Raw genomic sequence first — 24,578 nt, forward strand, 5'->3', positions numbered from 1 at the left:
TTCTAATATAAATAGGATTAAAAATGAAGATCGAAATCGGTTTAATAATAAGAATGTTGCTGCAATAATGCATGGAAAAGAGGGGCTACGACATGGTGACAGTTGGAAGGAGGATGTCGCACATTTTATCCTCTCAGAAGTATTATCAAGTTAATGTATTCAAAAAAACTTTATGAAAATGTTACCCAACATAAAGACGAAGAATTTTAAGTTTTTTTTATAATTTTTATTTTTTTATTTAGAATTTTTTGTGTTGTCCAGCTGGAGCACTGGGTATGAATACTCCAGAGGGTCCCACAAACAAGTTCGAAAAGGAATGGTAGCGAGCGAGGTGCGGACGTATTCTCGTGTGTATGCTTCGGTGGTTGCGGGTGAACTGTCGGCGCCAGTAAAGGCGCACGCGCGGCTTGCCAAAAGGAAAGCCACTCGGTCGCTACTCTTTGAATCGCGCCGGGAGCCGACAACGAGAATCCCTCATTGGTCGCGGCGCGCGATCAGACGCGGCTGCCGACGTGGCAGGCGTTAGGGTTGCTATAAATTTAATTTAAAAAAAAAGAACATTGGTCTCTTGAATTAAAGGTGGTTTCTTTGTTATTTTTATTATTTTATTGTTTAATCAAGGAAACATTCATGTCTTTGCGTTGTAACACGACAGCAAAAAAAAAGTATAACAGATTTTAGTATTTCTCGTTCTTTTGGTAGAATTCAGTAGATTTTAACCTCCACAAGCAGTAGATTCGTCAAATGAAATCTGGTGACATTGGACACATGTCAACTGTCAGTCGCAGGTTATGTTCATTCTGTAGTGGCACGTAAACACAAGATTTAAAACATGAAAAAAGAAGGTTAGCTTTATATTTCCCTGAAAGTTTGAAATATTATTGATATTTGTAGTTCCCGTAATAGTAGTTATATTAGTAAGTAAAATCCCTTTTTTTTGTTGAACATTTCAGAAGTACAAGCTATATTCATGAAGATCCTGAGAGAAGAAGAGGATGTCTCAGCTGGTGTGGCTGCCATCAAAACTTTGTTAACTGTTATAGAAAATTATAAAGGTATTATCTACTTATATCAATATTAGTTCATAAAAATGTAACTGATATTTTTACATATAATAATGCAGAAAGTTATAACAGAGATTACTACAGTTAAAAAATAAATTCCTTAAAAAAAACTGAATAAGTTAATGGATTTGTGATGTCGTGTCGGAATTTTAAAATAGAACTGTGATTTTTATTTATATGCTATGTAGCAATTCTTCTGATTTTCTTTGGCTGCTGCCAATAATAATAGTTATTGTGTTTGTGTTTGAATATTTACTATAAGTTAACAAAACTGCTAACATGTCTTCTAAGCTTGACTAACATATTTTACGATATTCATCTTGAGCCCAGTCATCAATCGTCTCAACAATTCTATAATTTGTACTAAGATGCTAAAAAAGTGAGTAAAAATCATTTTGCTCTGCTACTACTACATTGTATGTTTCTTTCAGTATCTACAGTGAGAGAATTAGATCTGAATCTCCAATTGGCTGTGGATGCAATGAGACATTGTGATCAACCTGTTACAGCTATCTCATCTGGGTGTGAATTGTTTATGAGGTTTATTACATTTGCCAAATTAGACACAAAGGTACTTACATTTGAAAACACTACCATAAATCTATTTTATGTTAAGTACTCACACTGAATTTCCATTCTTGACATTTGAGTAGTAGGTATAAATTAATTACTTATTATTGTTGATGCAGGAAATACATTGTAGATTTAATTTGTCTTGCAGTATAAAAATTATTATTTCAGAGTTTTGAAGAATGTGAAAAAATTATGTTACAAAGAGGCAATATATTTCTGGACAAGCTGTTAGAAGCACGAGGAAAAGTAGCAAAACAGGCTTTGTCATTCATTTGCGATGGATGTGTAAGTATTATTTCTCATATTTTTTAAATAGTCTCACTAGTTCATATGTGGATCTTTTCTTGTATCACATTTTCCATCTTTGTTGATGTTTTTGTTATCTGTCTCAAAAATTAGTATTAACTTCATCATCATTTCAAAGTTATTGAAAGTTATTCATTTATAAATAGAGTTATTCATTTATAATATTAGATTGATATCTGCTAAGCAGCTTAAACTGTTAAGTACTGCAAGTTTATGTATTTAACCCCCATAGAACACTGATGATAATTTAAAATATTCATCCATGGAGATAAAAAGAAATGGGATCTACTATGCAAGTATAGAGATATTACAGATGTATACAGAATTGCAACTGTATATTGATAAAGATCTTTACTAAATAATACCAAAGTAACTTGCCAAATTAGTAGCTCACTAGTTTTTAATAATTCATTACTATTTTTGGCTTTTTTGATTAGTCTTTAACTGACATATTATTATTTGATTATGTATAATATGACAGGTAAAAATAGATAAATAGTGAACATAACCCACAAATATGTGGATGTGATTCAAAATCAATTTTTTTTAGCAAAACTGTAGTTTTATGTAAAGTCACATTTAAAATAGCACAATAAAGCACAGTGTACTTCTGTATTATTAATAACATTTTAACATTTAAAATCATTTACAGAAAATTTTAACACATTCTCGGTCAAGAGTTGTTTTACAAGCAATGATAGAAGCTATAAAAGCAAACAAAAGATTTGAAGTCTTCATCACAGTATCTGCACCGGACAATAGTGGGTAAGCATCTAAAACAAATAATGAAAGTAGATGCAATTAAAAAAATCTTATTGCCAATGATGTAATAATTACATCATAATTATTATGAACTCATCTCAAGTGCAACCTGTCATTGCATTCTAATATTTAAAATAATTTTACATAAACGGGTGAAATGCTATTTAGTTTTAGTGACATTTTTACAACTTTACACGAGAGTAATTTAAAGTTTAAAAATTGGAAAAAATATCATGAAAAAATCTTCAGCGGTTTGAATATGGTAAACATAATTGAAGTTCAATTAAAAATATCGAATTGTTGATATTGATACCTAATAACACGGACCTTTACAAAGATAAATGTCGCGCTTTTCACCCCTCGATATGAGAACAAAGATAGGCTATGGAAACAATAATGACAGACTAGGTTAGAGTATCCAAAGAAGTAACAGCTTAAATAAGGTTGAAAGTTTGCCAATTAGCATAGACTCATACATGCCACGTATGCACTTAATGTTATGCAGATTATATTTGTTAACACACACAAAGACAATTTACGTAATTAATAAATAAATAAAAATGTTTCAGTGAGGTGATGCACAAACAACTTGTGGCTGCGGGTGTGGACGCAACACTGATCTTAGACTCCGCAGTCGGCTACGTCATGGAACAAGTCGATATCGTAATGATAGGAGCTGAAGGCGTCACTGAAAGCGGAGGTATCATAAATAAGGTCTGTCCTATTGATTTCAGTAAACTACTTTTACTGTTTATTCTGGCTTTTTGTATATGACGGTTATTGGCTGGTTCTATGGTGTTTTTAAAAGGATGACGTCATCGTCGCTGACGCCATCCTCTTCATCATTATAACTGCCTTTCATAGTGGTAATTAAAAAATTAGTCTAAGATTCGAGAAAACTGAAGTACTTGAAATAGTAGGTATAAAATCGCATATCCTCATTTTCAACAGGTTGCTTTGAACATTTTGAAATAAAATTTGGAGGTATTAGCGAAATTAATGCGATGCAAGTATCAGTCCTCTTTACCAAAACAAGGCATATTGTAAACAAAAAATCTAAAATAATTTTTCAACTTCCAGATTGGCACATACTCGCTTGGTATAGCAGCTTTAGAACTTAAGAAACCAGTTTATGTACTAACGGAAAGTTTCAAATTCTCTCGGATATACCCTCTAAACCAAATGGACTTGCCTAAGGAATTCAAATATTTATCAAACACGTTGAAAAGTGGTAAAGATCTAAGCAAACAACATCCATTGGTCGACTACACACCTCCCTCCTACATAACTTTATTGTTCACGGATTTAGGCATCTTAACTCCATCCGCCGTTAGTGATGAACTAATTAAATTGTACCTGTAAATAATTTAGTATAATACGTAATGATTGAAATAAATTTTGTTTATAAAAACTGATCTTTTATTTTCTCCTGAATTGGTGGCATGGAATTTAAAGTTTACCAGAAATATGTAGATCTACAGTGGAGCGTAAGAAACGAGAATTGGATCGTTAGTGATTTTCAAAATTCTTCACATAATAGGAGATATGGAACTAGCTTTTGTAATAACGACCTCTGTAATGTTTTCCAGGCTTACTTTAAATAAAAGTATGCAACTGCCAAAATTGTTTTCCCCTTACACGACCCTGCGGATTCATCTGATCTAATAACTCTTACATTAGACGCCTTTAGCTTTAACACTAGGAGCAGACTTAGGGTCCCCGGTAAACGTACTCGTCGAACTCGGCAAAGAGTTCGACGTGCGACCTAACCTAAACATCAGCCCACTGAGTTTCTCGCCGGATCTACTCAGTGGATCATGATTACAATTAGGTCTCCTTTGGAGGCGCTCAGGTAGCTGTTCGCAAATCCCACCCCTCCTGGCTGAGCTCGTGCTCGCCCACCTAGTGTTCTGTGCGCCCACCTGTCTTGGTGAAGCTGGAAAGGCTCCGAGCCACCAGTAATCCTTTAATCCAAAAAAAAAAGAAATGTTTCCCATCATTAAAGTTGTGCATGCATTAGTACTTCATTTCCACAAACTAGATAAAACTAAAACGTTCTTACTCATGATGAGTTCTTTAATGGTGGTAGAACCTCTTATGAGTCCGCGCGGGTAGGTACCACCACCCTGCCTATTTCTGCCGTAAAGCAGTAATGCGTTTCGGTTTGAAGGGTGGGGCAGCCGTTGTAACTATACTTGAGACTTTAGAACTTACCTCAAGGTGGGTGGCGCATTTACGTAGTAGATGTCTATGGGCTACAGTAACCACTTAACACCAGCTGTGAGCTCGTCCACCCATGTAAGCAATAAAAAAATAAAAAATTATCGAACCTCTATTAGCACAGTAGATTTTTTAGGTTATTCATAATGGTTTGTATGGAACTCGGTAGCTAAAATACCGCCTTTTTTTAATTACCTGAATTCTCATAGTTACCATTTCATCCAGCGTAGTCCTTTTTTATTACCCATTCTGTTGGCTATCTACTTTGCTAAATAAAAAGAAATTAGATCATATTGAAATGAACTTGAATAGAATTAGAAAAGAAAAGAAAAAAAACTTTATACTATTATCTGGCACTTTATTGTACGAAAAGATATTTACAATAAATCATACATATCAAATACTTTTGTTCCTTACATAAAATATATTTTTATCAATACGAGTTGCTCACTTTTTTTTCTGTTCTAATATAATTTTTGTACCGCCAAAACGATTGGCGCTTAAAACGCCAAAAGAGGCAAGAAAACGAAATTGAATAAAATAAAAACTTTTCCTTTAACGATATTTTTTTTAAATTCGTGGAAGCACATAATAATATCACATTCTTTTAAATCCGAGCAACATTCAACAAATAAACTAAACAATACTTGGGTTAATTTAATTATTTTCGTTAATATTATTAAAGGCAGTGTAACTAATCTTGAGTTACACTGTGTATTGGTTCTTTCATTTGAAAAAAAAAATGAAAATGACGTAAAACGGTCTAATTATTCCTAATCCTAACATACATCACGTTTATTATTAAAGTCTGTTTCTGATGAAATAAAGTCATTAATTCCTTACAATCATTAGTCTAATCTTATGCACTTACGTACTTAAATGTTTGGATCGTGTTACTGCCATATGAGTCGACTATTATCAAAGCCGGCAATGTGACTTTTGGACAATTATTGGTAAATCAGAAAAACGAATTATTGACTTTGTATTCCATTGCAGTCACAAAACTCTTCTGAACGACATCTTAGATAAATAACAGGTTAAGTATTAACCTTTATCAAAGGTGGCAATCTGTGCATTTGGAGAAAAAAATGTTATTGATATGTCAATACAGATTGATTTGAATATAATCGTCTCCTTCAAAGAATACGGTTCAAAACCTGCATTAAATAATAGACGACTCATATATTGTTTTTTGTGTAACATAATATGGTTAGTCAATTACATAACTCAATTTTTTTTAGAATATTTGCATTTAATTCATACATTTCTTACAATACATAACAATCCTAACACGTTCTGAATATGAATATCTAAAATTTTTATGAATTAATACTAAACAATATATAAGGTTTAATATAGTTAAAATAACATTTATGAACTAAAAACACTCTAATGAAATGTTGTAATGTTTAAATTTTGATTAAAAAGAGCCACTCGAAGGAGATCCACACCTTATTGTTACAGTACGTAGGTACTGCGAATGTAAGTGTAAATTATAAATATTTTGACTTAAAGTTTATCAGTATATACCTACATTTTTTTTTATTAAATAAAATGTTTTTATCTTCTTTTCTAAAGTTTTCAAGGTTCCGGACATAATAAAAGAAGTTTGCGATTTAATATTGTCAGTTGTTGTTATTTCAGATCATTCATAATTTCAAAGGTTATTTACAAACAATCAAAATAATTTTAAAAAGCGTCCGTAGGTACTTACTGGTAGAACCAATATTATATGGTTTGATTGATTTAACTTTAACTAGAGGTCCCGCAGTAGTCGAAATTCGACTATAATTAATTGGAATTGTAAGTTTGTATAATCACAAATTTTTGACAACAGACATCAAGAGCAAAAGTTTGACAAAAACGCATGCATGCGTGTGTGCGTCAAATACATGGTTTGTAGTGTGTGTAATGATTTCTTTATTGATTTAATGTATCTTTTATGCATTATTTAAAAAAAAAATTAGCGTTGTGCACTTCTTCTCTATATTCTCTATAAGTGTGGAAAATTTCATACTCCTCCGTCCGCGCAATTTTCGTAAAAAGGGATACAAAGTTTTTGCTTCACGTATTAATATATATTTAACTTTAATAATTTAAAATCGCCTTATATTTTAAATGGTCGTTAAATTGGTCCATGGATTTTAAAATGAATACTGTAATGGCACCACTAGCACAAAAATAATACCGCAAATTGTGCCAAAGGTAAGGTTATCTTCAAATCCAGTGTACAACTGAGATGAACATTGCTTTGTTGGTCGACTGTTTAATTACCCTGATTATTGCAACACGGACTTAGTGTTTGATTCCCTATCAGAAGTAGTATCTTTGCGAAAGATATTTATTGAGTCCCGAATACCAATAGTCATTTAGATAAATCATTACTTATTTATGTTTCGGCACTTCGCATTGGTGTAACGAAATTGTTCTCGAAAACGAAAATGAGCCCTTCATTTTATGTGTTGTACGCAATTTTACACTGGAAAATCGTAAAGGCACAGTATCCCGAACGCGAGGTTCGAACTGCAATCGTGTTATTGCAGGCGCGTAAAACTTACTAAAATTGTTTGGCTTTGTAAACAAAAAAATACTTTTTCCAACATTTTTGAAACACAATTTTAGACACAATTTGTTTTTAAAAAATTCTCGAAGATGTCCAAGCAACGACGAACTCAAATGCATTTCGGTAACCTTAAAAATATTCGGACACTGAAGAATATCTTGCACTGAATTCTTATCTATTGTATATACTGTCTATGATAGTGTATATCTGGTGGAAATGCGGCCGCTTATCAGGCTCATACTCCCAGCACCTCAGCATAAGTGCGTACACGTCTTCGGGACATCCTTCCGGTGCTGGCATACGATATCCTAGAATAAAGAAGTTTGTGGTTAGTATAAATATAAGTGAAACTAATAGATTATTAGGTCTTGTTTGGGATGGACGGAATATGGTTTATCCGAAGTAGTTACCGCTTAACCAGGAAGGAGACTCTACTAGAAATAGCCTAAGTGCCTTCCGAATGAGGCTTATAAGATCAAGGTCAGTTCTTTTTACGATTGGATTTATAACGGGATCGAAATAGGATACGAGAATAAAACATATGGTATTACTGCTATATCCAATTCTTCGATCTACCCGATGTGCACACGAAATTTCATGAGAATCGGTTGAGCCATTTCGGAGGAGTTTGGCAACAAACACCGCGACACGAAAATTTTATATCTTAGATTAACAAAATTCCCGCGACCTTCAGTAGGTCGTCAGTAGACCTCATAGGATGCCTGCATATTCTGCATTTTGTAGTGCATAGCAATTCACTGGTTGTAGGTGGCATAAGACCGATGCTGTGGCGAACCTTGGGTGAGGTCTATGTCCAGCAATGGACTGATGATGATGATGAACATAATCGAAATAAGCTTACCGGTATCGATTTTTTCTCTAGCCCTTGAATTGCTCATTCCCGCGTATGGCGTGTCTCCCTTTGCAAATATTTCCCACATCAATACTCCGTAACTCCATACATCACATAGCGAAGTGTATTTTCCTGAAAATTTGAACATCATTAAGCGAGAATCATCTAATTGTTTGTTTAAAATAAATGTGTCGATCAAAATTAAAACAACATGTAATAAAATGTAGAGAATGTATGCGTTTACTTTTAAATCGTTTGCCTTGTACACATCATTTTAAATCCTACCAAATGAAACGTACCTACCTATTCAAATAAATATATATAAAAAAATATATAACATATAGGAAAATGAATAAAATAAACTATTTAATAAAATATGCTAAAATAAAGTAAAACATATAGACAAACCGAAATTCAATGCCTCAGGTGCCGTCCATTTGATAGGTATTTGTTTCATTCCTCCGGAAACTATGTACTCCTCTTCTTCCCTAGACATGCCAAAGTCTGATATTTTCACAATGTTGTCGTCTCCGACGAGGCAGTTTCTGGCGGCGAGGTCGCGGTGAATGCAGTTCTTGGACTCGAGGTACCGCATGCCCCCCGCCGCGTCCCGGCACATCGCCATCAGCGTGCGAGAACTAAGCGCAGCTGCCCTCGTACGGAGGTATGTGAGAAGAGAACCTCCTAGAAGAAATATTGGGTAGACTATTAAAAAAAAACACACGACCATAGAGTTTCTTTGCAGCCATTATAGACAGACGAGCTCTTTATATTTGAAATATGTATGTAGCCTACTATTTGCATGGAATAAAAGGCTTATTATTATTACAGACTAGCTGACCCGGCAGACTTCGTAGTGCCTCAATCGATAAATAAAAGACCTAAACTTTTGTATAAAATAAACTTAAAAGAAACAAAAGGAATCCGTCCGACGGGGGACACATCAAAGGAAAAACAAAATTATTATTTTTATTTAATTCCGAGCATTTTCATATATATATATATATATATATATACCTATTAAGCCTTCTCAGGACTTCCACATACAATTCAAGACCAAAATTTGCCAAATCGGTCCATCTGTTCTCGAGTTTTAGCGAGACTAACGAACAGATAACGAATAGATAGCATACGGCTTAAATAGATAGCAGATAGCATACGGCTCACCTGCTGCTTAGTGGTTACCGTCGCTTATGGACGTCAAAAATGCCAGAAGCACAGCTTCTGCCTACCAAAAGCTTTTCAACTCCTTTAAATAGATAAACGAGCCCACAGCCGTCCTCGCATTAACTTATTACCAAAACCCATTCATATAACAACATAAAAGCCGCCACGTAGTTGTAAGACGTCGAATGGAAGTTTCAATATTACTTAAAATTCTACTGAACAATATATTACTGACTAAATAGACCTATCTCATAATTATTTCGTCATATGTATGCACGACTTCCCTCATTATCTATACTAATATTATAGAGGAAAGATTTGTTTGTTTGTTTGTATTGAATAGGCTCCGAAACTATTGAACCGATTGCAAAGATTCTTTCACAGTTTGGAAGCTACACTATTCCCGAGTGACATAGGCTATAATATTTTTTGAAAAAATTTGGGATCTTTACTAAAACTCCAATAATGTAATCCAAGGTGTAAAAAAATTACCTAAAATATTCTTTACATCGCGTGCCCTACGAAAACTATTGATGATAGAATAAAACAATGTACTACGACTTTGTAGAACACATTATTATTTACAAAAAGTGTCGCGACAGCTTATGTCCGACGATTATAGTTATGCCGAAATAAATGTTCTTTTATTTTAAAAAATAAACGTCAAATATCGTTGGTTTTTGTTAAAGACCCGAGCGGAGCCGGAGCGGGCCGCTAGTTATAATATATATTGGTTATATGATAATAGACGTTAAAAAGTGGAAAGCCGAATTGTGATGCATTGAAAACAAAACTGACAAAACACAGCGCACGATAACTCAATCAACAGACCCAATTCATATTGATCTCGATAACGAGTGGATTGTTTCGACAATTTGTAATGAAATGTACTTAAGCTAATCAAGTAGTACATTAATAAAAATCTAGTCGTTTAACTGCGTAAAGAATTAATAATTTTCCTGCTTTAAATATCTAAATAGATTCAAACTACCGTTACTACGTCCGATTTAGTATAAATAGATGTGATCAGTAAGTTTGTAACTAATTATTTATTTGTAAATGTGTTCGTCACTATCATAACTTTAATAGTCCTTTTCACATCAAAGTAAAATGCGGATATGTCTTTAATTTATAAATAATTTAAAAGAGAGTCTATAATGCCCAATTGTACAAGAAAAATATGAAACGAACACTTAAGAAAATAATTAAACAGTATTAGGTGGGCTTTGAACTTAACCATGAATATTTATTCTGACTATGCAACCGTTGACTGTGCTTCACGCTCTTCTCCAATTTTTACACTTCCACCCACATGGAAAACTGTATTTATGTAGTAATCTGAACCCACACGTCCAGTGTCTAAATATACGAATGACACAGACTTCCAGATTACCCGCTCAAATTTCAATAGGAGACATTAATTAAACAAAACAAATTAGTCCCTAATATAGCTCTCACTCATCTAGACGATAATTTATGCGCCAAATTCTAGTCTATTTTAATTTACATAATAATATATCAGTGCAGTTATTTATCAGTAGATAGATCTATTCGATTTCAAGCCATTTTTTCACTTCATCTATATTAGTTCCGTTCCGTTGTCCGCGATGGACACCTAAACTACTGAACAGATTTTAACTTTTTTTTTTAATATGTGTTTTGTTCCAACTTAGGCCATAGGATGGTTTTTATTTCGATTAATGGTCGAAATATTTATTAGTTAACAATAAAATCATTTCATATGTTGATTATTGCTATTAATTGCAAATTTCATAAGTCTAAAACAGATGGCGCCTTAAATCAGTTTTTACAGACAATTTTAATACTGTCTAACGTTAATATAATCTCATAGATAGCGCTGTGTTAAAAATACCAACGTTTCACATAAGTTACAATTTAATGGCATAAACACCACGTGTTGCTGAGGCTAAAGTATAAGTTAAATTTATTTCGTAGTAAACGCAATACAGTGAATTCCAATTGTTCTTACTTTGATAATTTTCGGTATTAGCATAGCCGGCCACGTGTTATTTAGAAACAAAAACCTTAGCCACGGCAACGTGTGGCCGGGTCTGCTAGTGTCAATATAAAACATTATTTACATTTATGGCTGCAATCACAATCATAGTTTGTAATTGGATACCTAATCGTCGATTCAATGACGAAGGATTATGTATTTTGAGAAATTAGGTAACTGCTTTCTTTGGCAAGCGCACGCATGCCATTGAATTGCCACCAACTGCGGCACTTTTCAACTAAACAGGATAAACAAACAAAAATAGAATTTCGTGGTTTTGTCTAATAGAGTATTGAAAAGATATATTCAAGCAATTTGGATTCGTTAGATTTACTTTTGCATTTATTAATAATACCCATTAGTAATGTGAGTAGTCAAAATAATTCGAAAATCTCTTAAAATAAATAAACAACTCGATACGCATAAAAATTCTGTTAAAAAACAATTACTGTCATTAGAGAGAGAGAGAGTATTCTTTATTGTACACCAAAAAAACAAATAAACAGTGCGATACATTAAACACAAAAAGTACAATTGGCGGTCTTATCGCTAAGAGTCATTGTCATTATGTACAGAAAACGAATAAACGAACCAAACACTCGAAAATTGTTTCAGTCCATTACACTATCCCGTTTTAAACATGTCGATATTTTGCAGATGTAGAACTTAAGACGCAGATATGTTCATATTATATGTGACGTATTATCAATTTGCAGTAAAATCGGAATACTCAGATGAACATGAGATAGCCGTTTTAATTTAAAAAATGTTCTAGAGAATGATTTCATAGGATCTTTGCGTGAGCACTACCTACATACATACGTCAAACAATTAACTTCGATAAACAAGAACAACAATTTAGACAGAATTTACAATGCAAATGTGTTTATGTGTTAAAGTGATAATTTAGTTTTCATCATCTAAAACGTCTCTTGTTGAAATAAAATTAATAACCCGTGCCTAAGCGTGTTGCTGAATAAATAAATAAAACGAAATGGGGCATACGTTTTACAACTGAGATTTAGAGCTCGTGTCTCAATTGCCGGCATTTTTGTTGTTAATGTCTATGAACATCGGTAACCAAGTAACATCAGGCCGTGAGCTTGTTCAACGTATCTATATGAAAATGAATTGCTGTTCGTTAGTCTCGCTAAAACTCGAGAACGGTTGGACCGGTTTGGCTAATTTTGGTCTTGAATGATTTGTAGAAGTCCAGAGAAGGTTTAAAAGGTAAATAAATATGAAAATGCTCGGAATTCAATAAAAATAATAATTTAGTTTTTCCTTTGATGTATCCCCCGTCGGACGGATTCCTTTTGTTTGTTTTAAAGTTTATTTTATACAAAAGTTTAGGTCTTTTATTTATCGATTGTGGCACTACGAAGTCTGCCGGGTCAGCTAGTAAGCAATAAAAATCATAATATTATTCTGGAAATTATAATAATTTGTACCTGAAACGAGCTCCATGACAATCATAATGGGTTGCTTCTGTACGGCGATGCCAATAAGCCGGACGATGTTAGGGTGCTGGTACTGCTTGAGGATCCGTCCCTCCTGTAGGAACGTCCGCTTCTGCTCCTCTGGTAGCGCAACCCTACACGTCTTCACGGCTACCTCCTGTCCTGTCGTCTTCAGACGCGCTTTATACACGTCACCGAAATTACCCTGTTCGAAAAATTTCACCATATTGTTACGTCATCTATCGCCGAATAGTCGAACGAACATCGAAGGATCTAGTAGCACCTAGAACGCTGGAGAAGTACAAAGCCATCTATTGTCAGATAGCGGAAACATAACATTAGAGATGAGTGTAAAAAAAAGTCGTTTTTGGAACGAAGTTCCTTATGGGACGATACGGTGAGGTATCCTAACCGGGAAAAAACGTCCGTAACGTAAAATTTTTATTAGTAAATATAGTGTACGGCTTAACTTTGTAATAACGTTCAAAAATGAATTTTTTTTATCATTCATTGACCACGATCTCAGAGCGTTCGTTTGCGCAATACACTAACTCTTACGCAAACAACCGTGAATGAAGTGTACAACAATAAGTTCGCACGTTACCGAATGACCTTGGGTTGTTGCGAAACCTCCCGTTCTATTTTCTTTATACCACGAATAGAACTTAAAATTAATATTTTTATAATAAGGAACTTCGTTCCTATCCGGTGTTCCATGACACCACACATCTTTTTATTTTATTATTTAGTTGATACAACCCAATATCGATCTTACCCTTCCAATCTTATCGAGCAGTTGTACATCATCGTTGTTGAGTTCCCAGTTCTCTCTGGGCACCGCGCGCCGCAGTAACGCGCCCGAACGCGCCGTCACGGGCACGCCGCTAGCCCTCTGCCACGCTATCAGCTCGGCCACGGACGGGAACGCTGCTCCTTCGAAACGATAGTGACCCTGGACATAAAAATTAACGGCATGTATACCAATCCGAAAAAGGGCTCTGTACCATCTGCTGGGAACGTGTTGTGAGCTTCTTCGGACACATCATGCGGTCTCCCAGCCATGAGTTAGAGAAGCTCATAATTTAGTGTCGCTTAGAAGGCAAACGCGCCGTTGGCAGAACACCAGCTAAATGGTCAGATCTGATAAAGGAATCGCTTGATGGTAGTCTATACCATGTATATGCCATCCATGATCGAACACTGTTAGAGGAAGTCTGAAAGTGGCACCTGTGACAGAGGAGCTGAGAAGTGCGCGTTCGGGATGGTATGGACATGTGATGAGACGAAATGAAAATGAGGTTGGTAAGAGAATGTTAACTATGAATGTGTAAGGATATAGAGGGATAGGTAGACCTAAGAAGAAGTGGATGGATTGCGTGAAAGACGATATAGGCAAGAGGAGAGTGAGCGAAGAAATGGTATATGATTGAGTAAAGTATGGAAGGAGAAAACATGTTGCGCCGACCCAAGGTGACTGGGAGAAGGGCAGGATAATGATGAATGACGATGATGATCGAACACTGTGGAAAGTCACATGTGGTCGCTGCTACTTAACATGGGCCATACCGCGGTTGCCAATCCTATTTCTACTGCGTTCCAATTTGAAAGTTTCAGGATTGTAGCAGCATTCACATTTCGATGTCTGCCGACATTAGTAATCGATTAAAAGCTATCCATACATGACAATTAATTTTTTACTTGTACATTGTTTTTGAAATAGATATTACTATACTACACGCAGCGTGTAATACCTTATATAGAAAAACGCATCAACACACATCCTTCTAAGTATAATTTTAGTATGAAACTCGGAGGAGCTTTAGTATGGAACTCGAATTCGAATAAAATGGGACAAAACTTATTTTAAACTTAAACATACCTCTGGCGTGGTCTGTACAATGAAGTGCTTATGCTGTCCCCAGCAAACGGATAACACTAGCTGCCTCGCGTGGTTCCTGGTTGTTTCACGGACTAGGTAGTCTCCGTCACTACGCAACAGCCTCACCACCTCCTCGCGTGGTAATACACCGTGGAACCACTCCTGTTCCACTAGAGAACGCTCTGTCTCACTCACGCTCACCTGAGAAATGTTTTGAAAAAATCTATTTAATTGTAATTGTGAGCATAAAATACGTTATAAGTATTTACTAACTAAGCATAATACAACAAAACAGAACAACGAAAACTGTCACAACAAACACAGGCTCAGACCATGCACGCGAAAGCAGTGTCAACATGAAAAATAAAGAACACTTGAAATCGAACACAAAATATTATGCTCCTCATAATGTAACCTCGTATTCCTTTTCGAGTTCCAGCTGTAGTTGTTTCAATCGTTTCTTCCTGCGAGGAATCACGTAAGGCGGCGGTAGCTCGGAATGTGTTATATACATCGAAAACGGATCCATCAACTGTCCAGAATTTTATGATACTTAACGGGTCATGACCTACGCCTAGTTCACTTTGAACCGCACACTAAAACCACGAAATAACGTGGGAAAACAGGATGAAGTGACGCCAATATCTCAATCAGACTGAAACGCGTTCAGACGGTCCGTATGCAATGTTTTAGATATATAGAACGTCATAAGCGACTTCACCTTGATTTTGAAACTGAGTTTTAACGTGAGCGGGTGCTATTTTAATTTCATACAAAAGTGTAGGAGAGAAGTTCGTACTGTGCACGGTGACGCGAGAACTCGTGCTAAAATTAGAGACGACGAAAGACCAACGTTTTCTATTTGTTGTTCCGTGCTTCGGTGCGGCGCTGTGGGAGGGTAAGCGTCATGCAACTGGCGCACGCCGCGTCATGCCGCGCGGCCACATCGCGGTTAGTGGCACTCACCACACTGTTACGACAATGATCTACAACGCGACTCCTTCGCTTCCTCGTCGCGTGAACACGACAATGCACATAAACATCGAGGCGTTTTTTCAAGCGACGCTTCACAACTCGAATCCGTTTGCAGCGGATGGTCTGTACGGTTACCGTGTCCGCGGGGCCCTCGCTGCTGCTCCGATAAGTCTTTGGCGGTAAAGCGGGACTTGACGGCGCTGACTTTCGTCGGAACGGTCGTATGAATAGTCTGAAGAACGGCTTCGGAGGAATTATCGAGTGGAGGTGCAACCGTAACGCATCCATTGACGCTTTCGAGTCAAACGATGATCGACCCTGACGGTTGAACATTAATTATAAGTAGTGGTAGCCCAGCGATCGAAATTCGACCATTATTAAAATTATAAGCTTGAAAATTACTAAGGGTCTCTTGTCAAAGACTTTACATAGATATGGAATGGAAAAAAATTTCACACTCCCATGTCCGCGCAATTTTCATAAAAAGGGATACAAAGTTTTTGCTTCACATGTTAATATATAGATAGTGAAACTGCCTAACAAATCCCTCATAAATCCAGTCGCTACCAAATCTTTTATGCCTCTATATCATGATATCGTCGGCAGAACGAAGGTGAGTTATGTACTGGCCATCGATGTTGATGCCTAGCCGTTTCCAGTCCAAACTCTTGAAAGCATCCTCCAATGCAGAGTTGAATAGTTTCAGAGAAATAACATTTTGTCTCACGCTACACTGCAGAATGATGGATTCCAAGCCCGGTTCTGTAATCCGACTGACATAATGGTATTTTCGTACAAACACTTCAACGCTTCCGGTGATCAACTTGGCACAGTTGAAGATTGCAGTACAGTTCAAATCTCGATCGAATCGACGGGTTTCTCGTAGTCCACCTAAGCAAAGCGGCAGGCTATATTCCTCGGTCTTTTGTGAAACCTGCCGCAGCTTGTGCCTTGTATTTTTTTTAATGCTTAGATAGGTGGACGAGCTCACAGTCCACCTGGCGTCAAGTGGTTACTGGAGCCAACGTAAATGTCGCCACACACCTTGAGATATGAGTTTTAAGGTCTCAGTATAGTTAAAACAGCCGCCCCGCCCTTCAAGCCGAAACGCAATAACTGCTTCACGGCAGAAATAGGCAGAGCGGTGGTACTTACCTGTGCGGAATCACAAGAGGTCCTACCACCAGTCAATTAGTCCATTCAAACAGTTTATTATTATCTGCGAACATCGTAATACGTTACCTGATGATCGGGAGAGCTTCCGTCTAAGCTATCAACGCCGACTGTCTCGGCCGACAGATCCGGGCAGCCGCTGGGCGCTTCTTCACATCCTAGTTCGGCCAACGCGGATCGTATCATCTCCGCTTGTTTCGCACATTTGCGTTCTGCTACGCGTAGCTCTAACAACTTTATGGGCTCCGATGTTGTGACGGGAATCGGCGGAGGAGAATGCCTGTCAAAGAAAATATCAACTGTGAGATTCTTTCAAATAGCTCTTTTTTTTATTAATTGAAATACTTAAAGCCCTATGTCTAATACACTAACAAAATCAGGACTCTTCATACTTTGACTATCCCTAGATTAAAAATCGCGCAATAAAAATCAAACCAAAATTATAATTTGCGTAATTTCTGGTGCTAGGGCGTCTTGTGAGTCCGCACGGGTAGGTACCACCACTCTGCCTAGTTCTGCCGCGAAGCAGTAATGCTTTTCGGTTTAAGGGTGAGGCAGCCGTTCTACTGTAAAAACTGAGAACTCATATCTCAAGGTAGATGGCGACATTTACCCATTTACCCACCTAAGCAATAACAAAATGTAGTACTTACACCGTTACACGCCACTCCGTGTACTTATCATAGGTAATATTGGGATTTTGACAAAAAGCTTTCCTGAAGCACTAACAACAATTGCACCGGAGTTTTAAGTTAATCAGATATACCATTTTGGAGAGCATTGATCACAAACAAAGACAAAAATATTCATTTTCATAATTACTAGTAATTAATATAATTGGAAGTAGATTAATTTGTTATAAAAAATAAACATTTTTGAGCTGAATTTCTTTTGTATATCCATCGACATACCTGTCGATTCCATTTACGCCGTTCGTGAGTCCGGTATTGTTGTTTTTGCAAACCCCATTCCCTATAATTTCTGGTCCCTGCAAAGCGGTCTGTTTCTCTCTGTTGTCCTGCAATGTTGCCTCCAGCTCTGTGAGTTTCTCTTTCAGCCACTCAACTGTGAGATTATCGACTGTCAGTTGATTTGGTTGTAATTTACCGCTCGTGTCTTCCACTAGGCTTTCGTCAAATGTAAATATCACTGGTGTCGATGGAGGCGATCTGGGAAAGAATAAAATAATAATTTAATAATGAAATGCAATAAAAATCGATTATAGCCTTTTGTTTACAAATACAGCTAGATTTACGGACAAAACATAAAGCAGAAAAGTATACAAATTAACTTAAATGAAAAGGCAAAGAGGTAGGTATACAAATACAAGTATTATTTAGCTGATATTTCAATCACTGATTTTCTGTCAACCTCATGTGGGATTCGTAGTTTGGGCGGCCACGTGTTAGATACTTCTTGCAACTCAGATAGAGTATGTAATGAACAAAAATGTTTCTCTTTCACACACGATTTTAGCCTTCTCTCATAAAACATGGCCGTAGTCAGACTGGCTTGACTTTTCCTACATTGCAAACGGTTGTCACAAGGTGCCTATTTGATTTGTATTGAATTTGTTTTTATTTAATTAAATATGTATTCACTAACATAGCTTTCAAGATTAATTGTAACCTTTATGACTAATGTTTGCTCAATGATCATAATTTGGCCATTATCGAACACAATAAAATTTAGATAAATTTTATATATTACATTTTCTCTTTTGTCTCTACACTATCGTTTAAAAAAATAGTTATGTGGTTTTTTATTATTATTTATTTATTTACGATTTAACACAAAAGATTACCAATGGGTACTGAACCAAATAATGATTTAATTTATATAAGAAAGAGAATTTAAGTCTCTGTAACCTGAAATGAGGTGATAAAAGCAACAAATTGTATATAGGAGGGTGAGTATATACATATGTAGGTACCTAAGCTTATTCACGTACTTCTTTTGACTAGTAATATATCTTAATTATCGAGAATGGATAGAATACGGAATGAATATGTTAGAGAAAGTCTGAAAGTGACACCTGTGACAGAGAAGCTGAGGAGTACGCGTTTGGGATGGTATAGATATGTGATGAGACGAAATGAAAATGAGGTTGGTAAGAGAGTGATAACTATGAATGTGGAAGGACATAGAGGAAGAGGTAAACCTAAGAAGAAATGGATGGATTGCGTGAAAGACGATATGTGTAAGAGAGGAGTGAGCGAAGAAATTGTATATGATAGAGGAGTACGGAAGGAGAAAACATGTTGCAAAGACCCCAGGTGACTGGGAGAAGGGCAGGAGAATGATGATGATATCGTAATTAACGATACGTTGCCCGTATATCGATATGCGCACCTTAAAATTAAATAAAAACATTTGTAGTAAAGCAAGTCCGCTAGCGTTAAAATAGAATTCCATTAACTAAATCTGTATGCGAACTTTGTATAATTTAATTTTAAACATCGATGGTGTTTGCTAACTGCGGTGAATGTAGTACGATCGGATTCTAAAAACGATAGCAGACATTTATGTTAATTCAGGGTTGCATATTTTCTACAAAATCCTCTTACGGATACGGATTACGATCCAATTTATTTTTCAACGAATCATTTAGAGGAAATACCTACTTCCTTTTCTTACAAACGTCATTTGCGGTAAGATAAATAATGAAGGTTATTAGTTTTAGTGATAAAAATGAAGTCATCGGTTTATTTTTAAGTGATTGTTATTTGGTGTCTACTTTCTGAACGGGCTCCGCAGGGATTCGGTAAAGATTGTTGTTGAAAATAATCGTTATTGGCCGTCTGATTATCTATAACGGAATAGGAGATTCCATCTCGAAGCTTTTTAAATATAGAACGTTGGTTATTAATGACTTATTTAAAATAAAGATAACATTACGTATTTATTATTGCATAATAATGTATTTGAACATTAACAAATTGTTAATCTCAATTGTTCACTATTACTAATGTACCTCGACTTTAGAAGCGAAAGAGCATATCAATGATTTCAACTTTACCAATTTTAATTGGTATAGGTAACAATCTAAGATATCTATAGGATTTATTAAAGTAATTCTCGTAAAACATACAGTCTTAGAGGAAAGCTAATTTGCAAAGATTATATCTCAGTTCTGCTTCTTATTTTTCATTTACTTTTTTTTCGTACCTAGTCGTTAGTAACCTACGGAGCCCATCCAACTACTAGGAGTGGGTAATATCGGTTTTGCCGCGTATCGAATCGTATCTATATATCGAGGATCATTATCGGATATTGAATCTATATATTTTCTGAATCTATATATTGATGGATGCTAGTAGATTTTCTCGATTCATGATATTTGAGATTTGAAACGATACCCTGATATAATATCGTAGTAGATATAGATTTAAGTCAACGTTATACGGTTGGTTTTCTGATATCAATTTATAATATGATTTTAAAGTAATAAAAAGAACATGAAAATAAAAATATCAAAAAAACTTTCCTTCATGCTTTTATCAGGCTTAGGACTGGCTACATTATTTTCAGTTTTTAGTATTTTGTATCTTAATTTAAAATTACAAAATATACCAAAAGAGTGTAGATTTCAAAAGTTTAATACCTACAAACACAAGAAATAAACTCAATTATTTGGATTCAACTAAAAATAGAAAAATGCGTACTTTAAAAATCAAACACAAAATACTTTTAAGTATTTATAAACACTTGTCCAAAAATTGTAGTTCAAGGTCAAAGCGCGTGAAATTAAATTCAACGATGCAAATAGGCTATACTGCATTCAAGTTAGGGTCGAAAATTGAAACTTCTTTCCTAAATTGTATCCTGCTGATACGCTAAGAATAATCTACAGACATATGGACTTAAATATAAGGTTTACAATTGTATGGATAATGCCTGTTTCTGTTTCATTCATCACATGATATCCCTATCGTGCGCTCACTCACTCTGGCCGATTCGATACGAACCAAACGAATATTGCTGATATTCACGAATCGGTACGATATGCCGATGCGCATCACATCGAGTAATATCGTGTATCGGCTGATATCGTTATATAGATTTCGATTCACGAATCGGTACGATATGCCGATGCGCATCACATCGAGCAATATCGTGTATCGGCCGATATCGATATATAGATTTCGTGCGGGGCGATATCGGATTCAACGATATTGCTGCGATATATAGATATTGAATCTAGATACGATTTATATCGCCCACTCCTACCAACTACGCGTTGACGGGTATGTTACCTAATGTTTAGTAACCTACGGAGCCCATCCGACTACGCACTGACGGGTATGTGACGGGTTCAGAGAATTTGCTAACATATTGTGAAACATATTATATTGCTATTAAACAAGTCATTAGTATTTTAAGTAAATAGTATTTCGAGGTTTTACAAAGAATATTCACACGATTTTATAAAAGGTTCCGAGATTCGTAAGACGAAGAACGTGATCATGACATTTATAAATACTTAGTGCGTGTAGTGAATCTAACTACTAAAAAACCACTTAACGATTTGCGATGCACTGGCCTTTATATTTTATATACAAACAAAATTCACTATTTATGCATATTGTATTAAGAACTTACTTATACTTCTCTAAGAACTCTTTGTACTCGTCTTGTGGCCTCAGATTCTGCACTGTAGTCTCGACTTTGGTCTGGATCTCCCTGAACTTTTCGGTACTATAGTCTGACCGCTGCACCACTTCTAAAAGGATCCCTTTCCTGTTCGAAGAAGTGTGAATAGTAAAATGTATTGTATTAAATCAATTAAAATAGACTATGTAGACTTTCTAGAATATGAGTAATATAAAAATGCAAACAAAAACACAAGTTAATGTTTCAATGTAAAGATTATTAGGATGAATGCGTAGATGATACTTGGTTGCGGTATAATCGCAACCGGCATGCCGGCAGCGTCTTCATTGTGCCTGACTTTTGAGATGTCCATGAACAACACTGACTGCTCACCATCTCACATGGGCTGCTTACTAATTTAATTATCTTAATTTTAATGAAAAAAAGGTTTTTTTTTTCGAAATTAGAGGTATTAAACACCGTAATACTAAAAGCTAAAAACTGAAAAACAATTTAACTAGTTACGCTAGACCTAGGACTAGTGATAGAGCCTCTTGTGAGCCCGCACTTGTAGCTACTACCGCCACCTTACTTATTTCTGCCACGAAGCAGTAATGCGTTCCAGTTTGTTCCAGTTTGTTCCAGTTAAGGTGAGGCAGCCGTTCTACTATACAACTGAAGCTGAGAACTCATGTTTCAAATAGGCGGCAGCATTTGCGTTGTTAATGTCTTGTCTATGGCAACTATGATTTGTCTAAACGGTTTGACTATAGTCACTATTTAAGACCAGATTGGCCGTGAGCACGTTCGCTGACTCATCTAAATTTAAAAAAAACCCTAATGACCATTGATAATCAGTGAAAATGCAGCGTGAGCTCCAATAAAGGTTAATTATTGACTCAGTGACACCGCGCGTGATTCTTCTACTAAATCGCAGATACGAAACACTAATAATATTCATGCTTAAGCGACAGGATCTTTGTGTTTCGTGGATCAGCAGTCACACATACCAAGAAGTAGCAGTAGCTTCCCCCTGGCGACGTTGCTGTTCTAAGTCACACATACCAAGAAGTAGCAGTGTTGCTGTTCTAAGTCACACATACCAAGAAGTAGCAGTGTTGCTGTTCTAAGTCACACATACCAAGAAGTAGCAGTGTTGCTGTTCTAAGTCACACATACCAAGAAGTAGCAGTGTTGCTGTTCTAAGTCACACATACCAAGAAGTAGCAGTGTTGCTGTTCTAAGTCACACATACCAAGAAGTAGTAGTAGCTTCCCCCTGGCGACGTTGCTGTTCTAAGTCACACATACCAAGAAGTAGCAGTGTTGCTGTTCTAAGTCACACATACCAAGAAGTAGTAGTAGCTTCCCCCTGGCGACGTTGCTGTTCTAAGTCACACATACCAAGAAGTAGCAGTGTTGCTGTTCTAAGTCACACATACCAAGAAGTAGTAGTAGCTTCCCCCTGGCGACGTTGCTGTTCTAAGTCACACATACCAAGAAGTAGCAGTGTTGCTGTTCTAAGTCACACATACCAAAAAGTAGCAGTGTTGCTGTTCTAAGTCACACATACCAAGAAGTAGCAGTGTTGCTGTTCTAAGTCACACATACCAAGAAGTAGTAGTAGCTTCCCCCTGGCGACGTTGCTGTTCTAAGTCACACATACCAAGAAGTAGCAGTGTTGCTGTTCTAAGTCACACATACCAAGAAGTAGCAGTGTTGCTGTTCTAAGTCACACATACCAAGAAGTAGCAGTGTTGCTGTTCTAAGTCACACATACCAAGAAGTAGCAGTGTTGCTGTTCTAAGTCACACATACCAAGAAGTAGCAGTAGCTTCCCCCTGGCGACGTTGCTGTTCTAAGTCACACATACCAAAAAGTAGCAGTGTTGCTGTTCTAAGTCACACATACCAAGAAGTAGTAGTAGCTTCCCCCTGGCGACGTTGCTGTTCTAAGTCACACATACCAAGAAGTAGCAGTGTTGCTGTTCTAAGTCACACATACCAAGAAGTAGCAGTGTTGCTGTTCTAAGTCACACATACCAAGAAGTAGCAGTGTTGCTGTTCTAAGTCACACATACCAAGAAGTAGCAGTGTTGCTGTTCTAAGTCACACATACCAAGAAGTAGTAGTAGCTTCCCCCTGGCGACGTTGCTGTTCTAAGTCACACATACCAAAAAGTAGCAGTGTTGCTGTTCTAAGTCACACATACCAAGAAGTAGTAGTAGCTTCCCCCTGGCGACGTTGCTGTTCTAAGTCACACATACCAAGAAGTAGTAGTAGCTTCCCCCTGGCGACGTTGCTGTTCTAAGTCACACATACCAAGAAGTAGCAGTGTTGCTGTTCTAAGTCACACATACCAAGAAGTAGCAGTGTTGCTGTTCTAAGTCACACATACCAAGAAGTAGCAGTGTTGCTGTTCTAAGTCACACATACCAAGAAGTAGCAGTAGCTTCCCCCTGGCGACGTTGCTGTTCTAAAAGCGCAGGGATGGCTGCAGTCCGAAGGGCTCGTTCGCATTCGGTCGCCTCAGCCAACAATAACACATACTCGTTGTGTGCCCGATGGAGTCTCCTGCACGCTTTGCCATATTTGTCTCTCGTCTCATCTAATTTCCTCCCTCCCCTGCTAGTTGGACCTGAAAACCACGATGGAGATTTTTTCTAACTTAGTTGACTTTACAATTTTTTTTATTGCTTTTTTAGCAGATTAGCGTACGACCCACCTGATGGTAAGTGGTTACCGTCGCTCATGGACATCAGCAAGCCAAGCCGCTGCTTACAGTTGAATACTCTCCACAAGTCTCGTTTGAAGAAGAACATGTCATAACGCTCGGGAAACACCGTGGAGGGGAGTTCATTCCAAAGCCGGATGGTACGTAGTAGAAAAGGTCTTTAAAAACGCACTGTTGATGAACGTAGCGGTTTCAGATAATAAGGATGAACTCTGCTCCGATGGCGGCGGGTGTGATGATA

General features: G+C 36.6%; 2 protein-coding genes across 5 annotated transcripts in view; one reads left to right on the forward strand and one right to left on the reverse strand.

Moving 5' to 3' along the window:
- Window positions 1-804: 804 nt before the first annotated feature.
- LOC733081 (eIF2B-alpha protein) lies at window positions 805-4,110 on the forward strand (the record flags this gene model as incomplete). The annotated part of the gene is given in 7 exon segments (NM_001044183.1): window positions 805-845; window positions 954-1,055; window positions 1,496-1,635; window positions 1,806-1,922; window positions 2,596-2,708; window positions 3,275-3,419; window positions 3,786-4,110. Coding segments are annotated over 7 exon segments (912 nt in total). The 3' UTR covers window positions 4,068-4,110.
- A 1,152-nt stretch (window positions 4,111-5,262) lies between these two features.
- LOC101737738 (tyrosine-protein kinase Fer) overlaps window positions 5,263-24,578 on the reverse strand; it is a 49,856-nt gene continuing 30,540 nt past the window's right edge. The window contains exons 4-13 of one of the 4 annotated variants that reach the window (XM_004930495.5): window positions 24,040-24,241; window positions 21,615-21,752; window positions 17,924-18,181; window positions 17,082-17,292; window positions 14,865-15,065; window positions 13,761-13,937; window positions 12,977-13,190; window positions 8,750-9,025; window positions 8,351-8,473; window positions 5,263-7,796 (exon numbers count right to left, since the gene is read on the reverse strand). In XM_004930495.5, coding sequence (XP_004930552.2) covers window positions 7,660-7,796; window positions 8,351-8,473; window positions 8,750-9,025; window positions 12,977-13,190; window positions 13,761-13,937; window positions 14,865-15,065; window positions 17,082-17,292; window positions 17,924-18,181; window positions 21,615-21,752; window positions 24,040-24,241 — 1,937 coding nt within the window. In that variant the 3' untranslated portion in view covers window positions 5,263-7,659. Of the gene's footprint in view, window positions 7,797-8,350; window positions 8,474-8,749; window positions 9,026-12,976; window positions 13,191-13,760; window positions 13,938-14,864; window positions 15,066-15,279; window positions 15,891-15,974; window positions 16,215-17,081; window positions 17,293-17,923; window positions 18,182-21,614; window positions 21,753-22,615; window positions 22,654-24,039; window positions 24,242-24,578 lie in introns of those variants that run through there. The other 3 variants (XM_062668984.1, XM_062668983.1, XM_012694192.4) reach the window with 3 other exon arrangements.

This window comes from Bombyx mori, chromosome 6 (genome assembly GCF_030269925.1).
Source record: "Bombyx mori chromosome 6, ASM3026992v2".
Classification (NCBI taxonomy): Eukaryota; Metazoa; Arthropoda; class Insecta; order Lepidoptera; family Bombycidae; genus Bombyx; species Bombyx mori.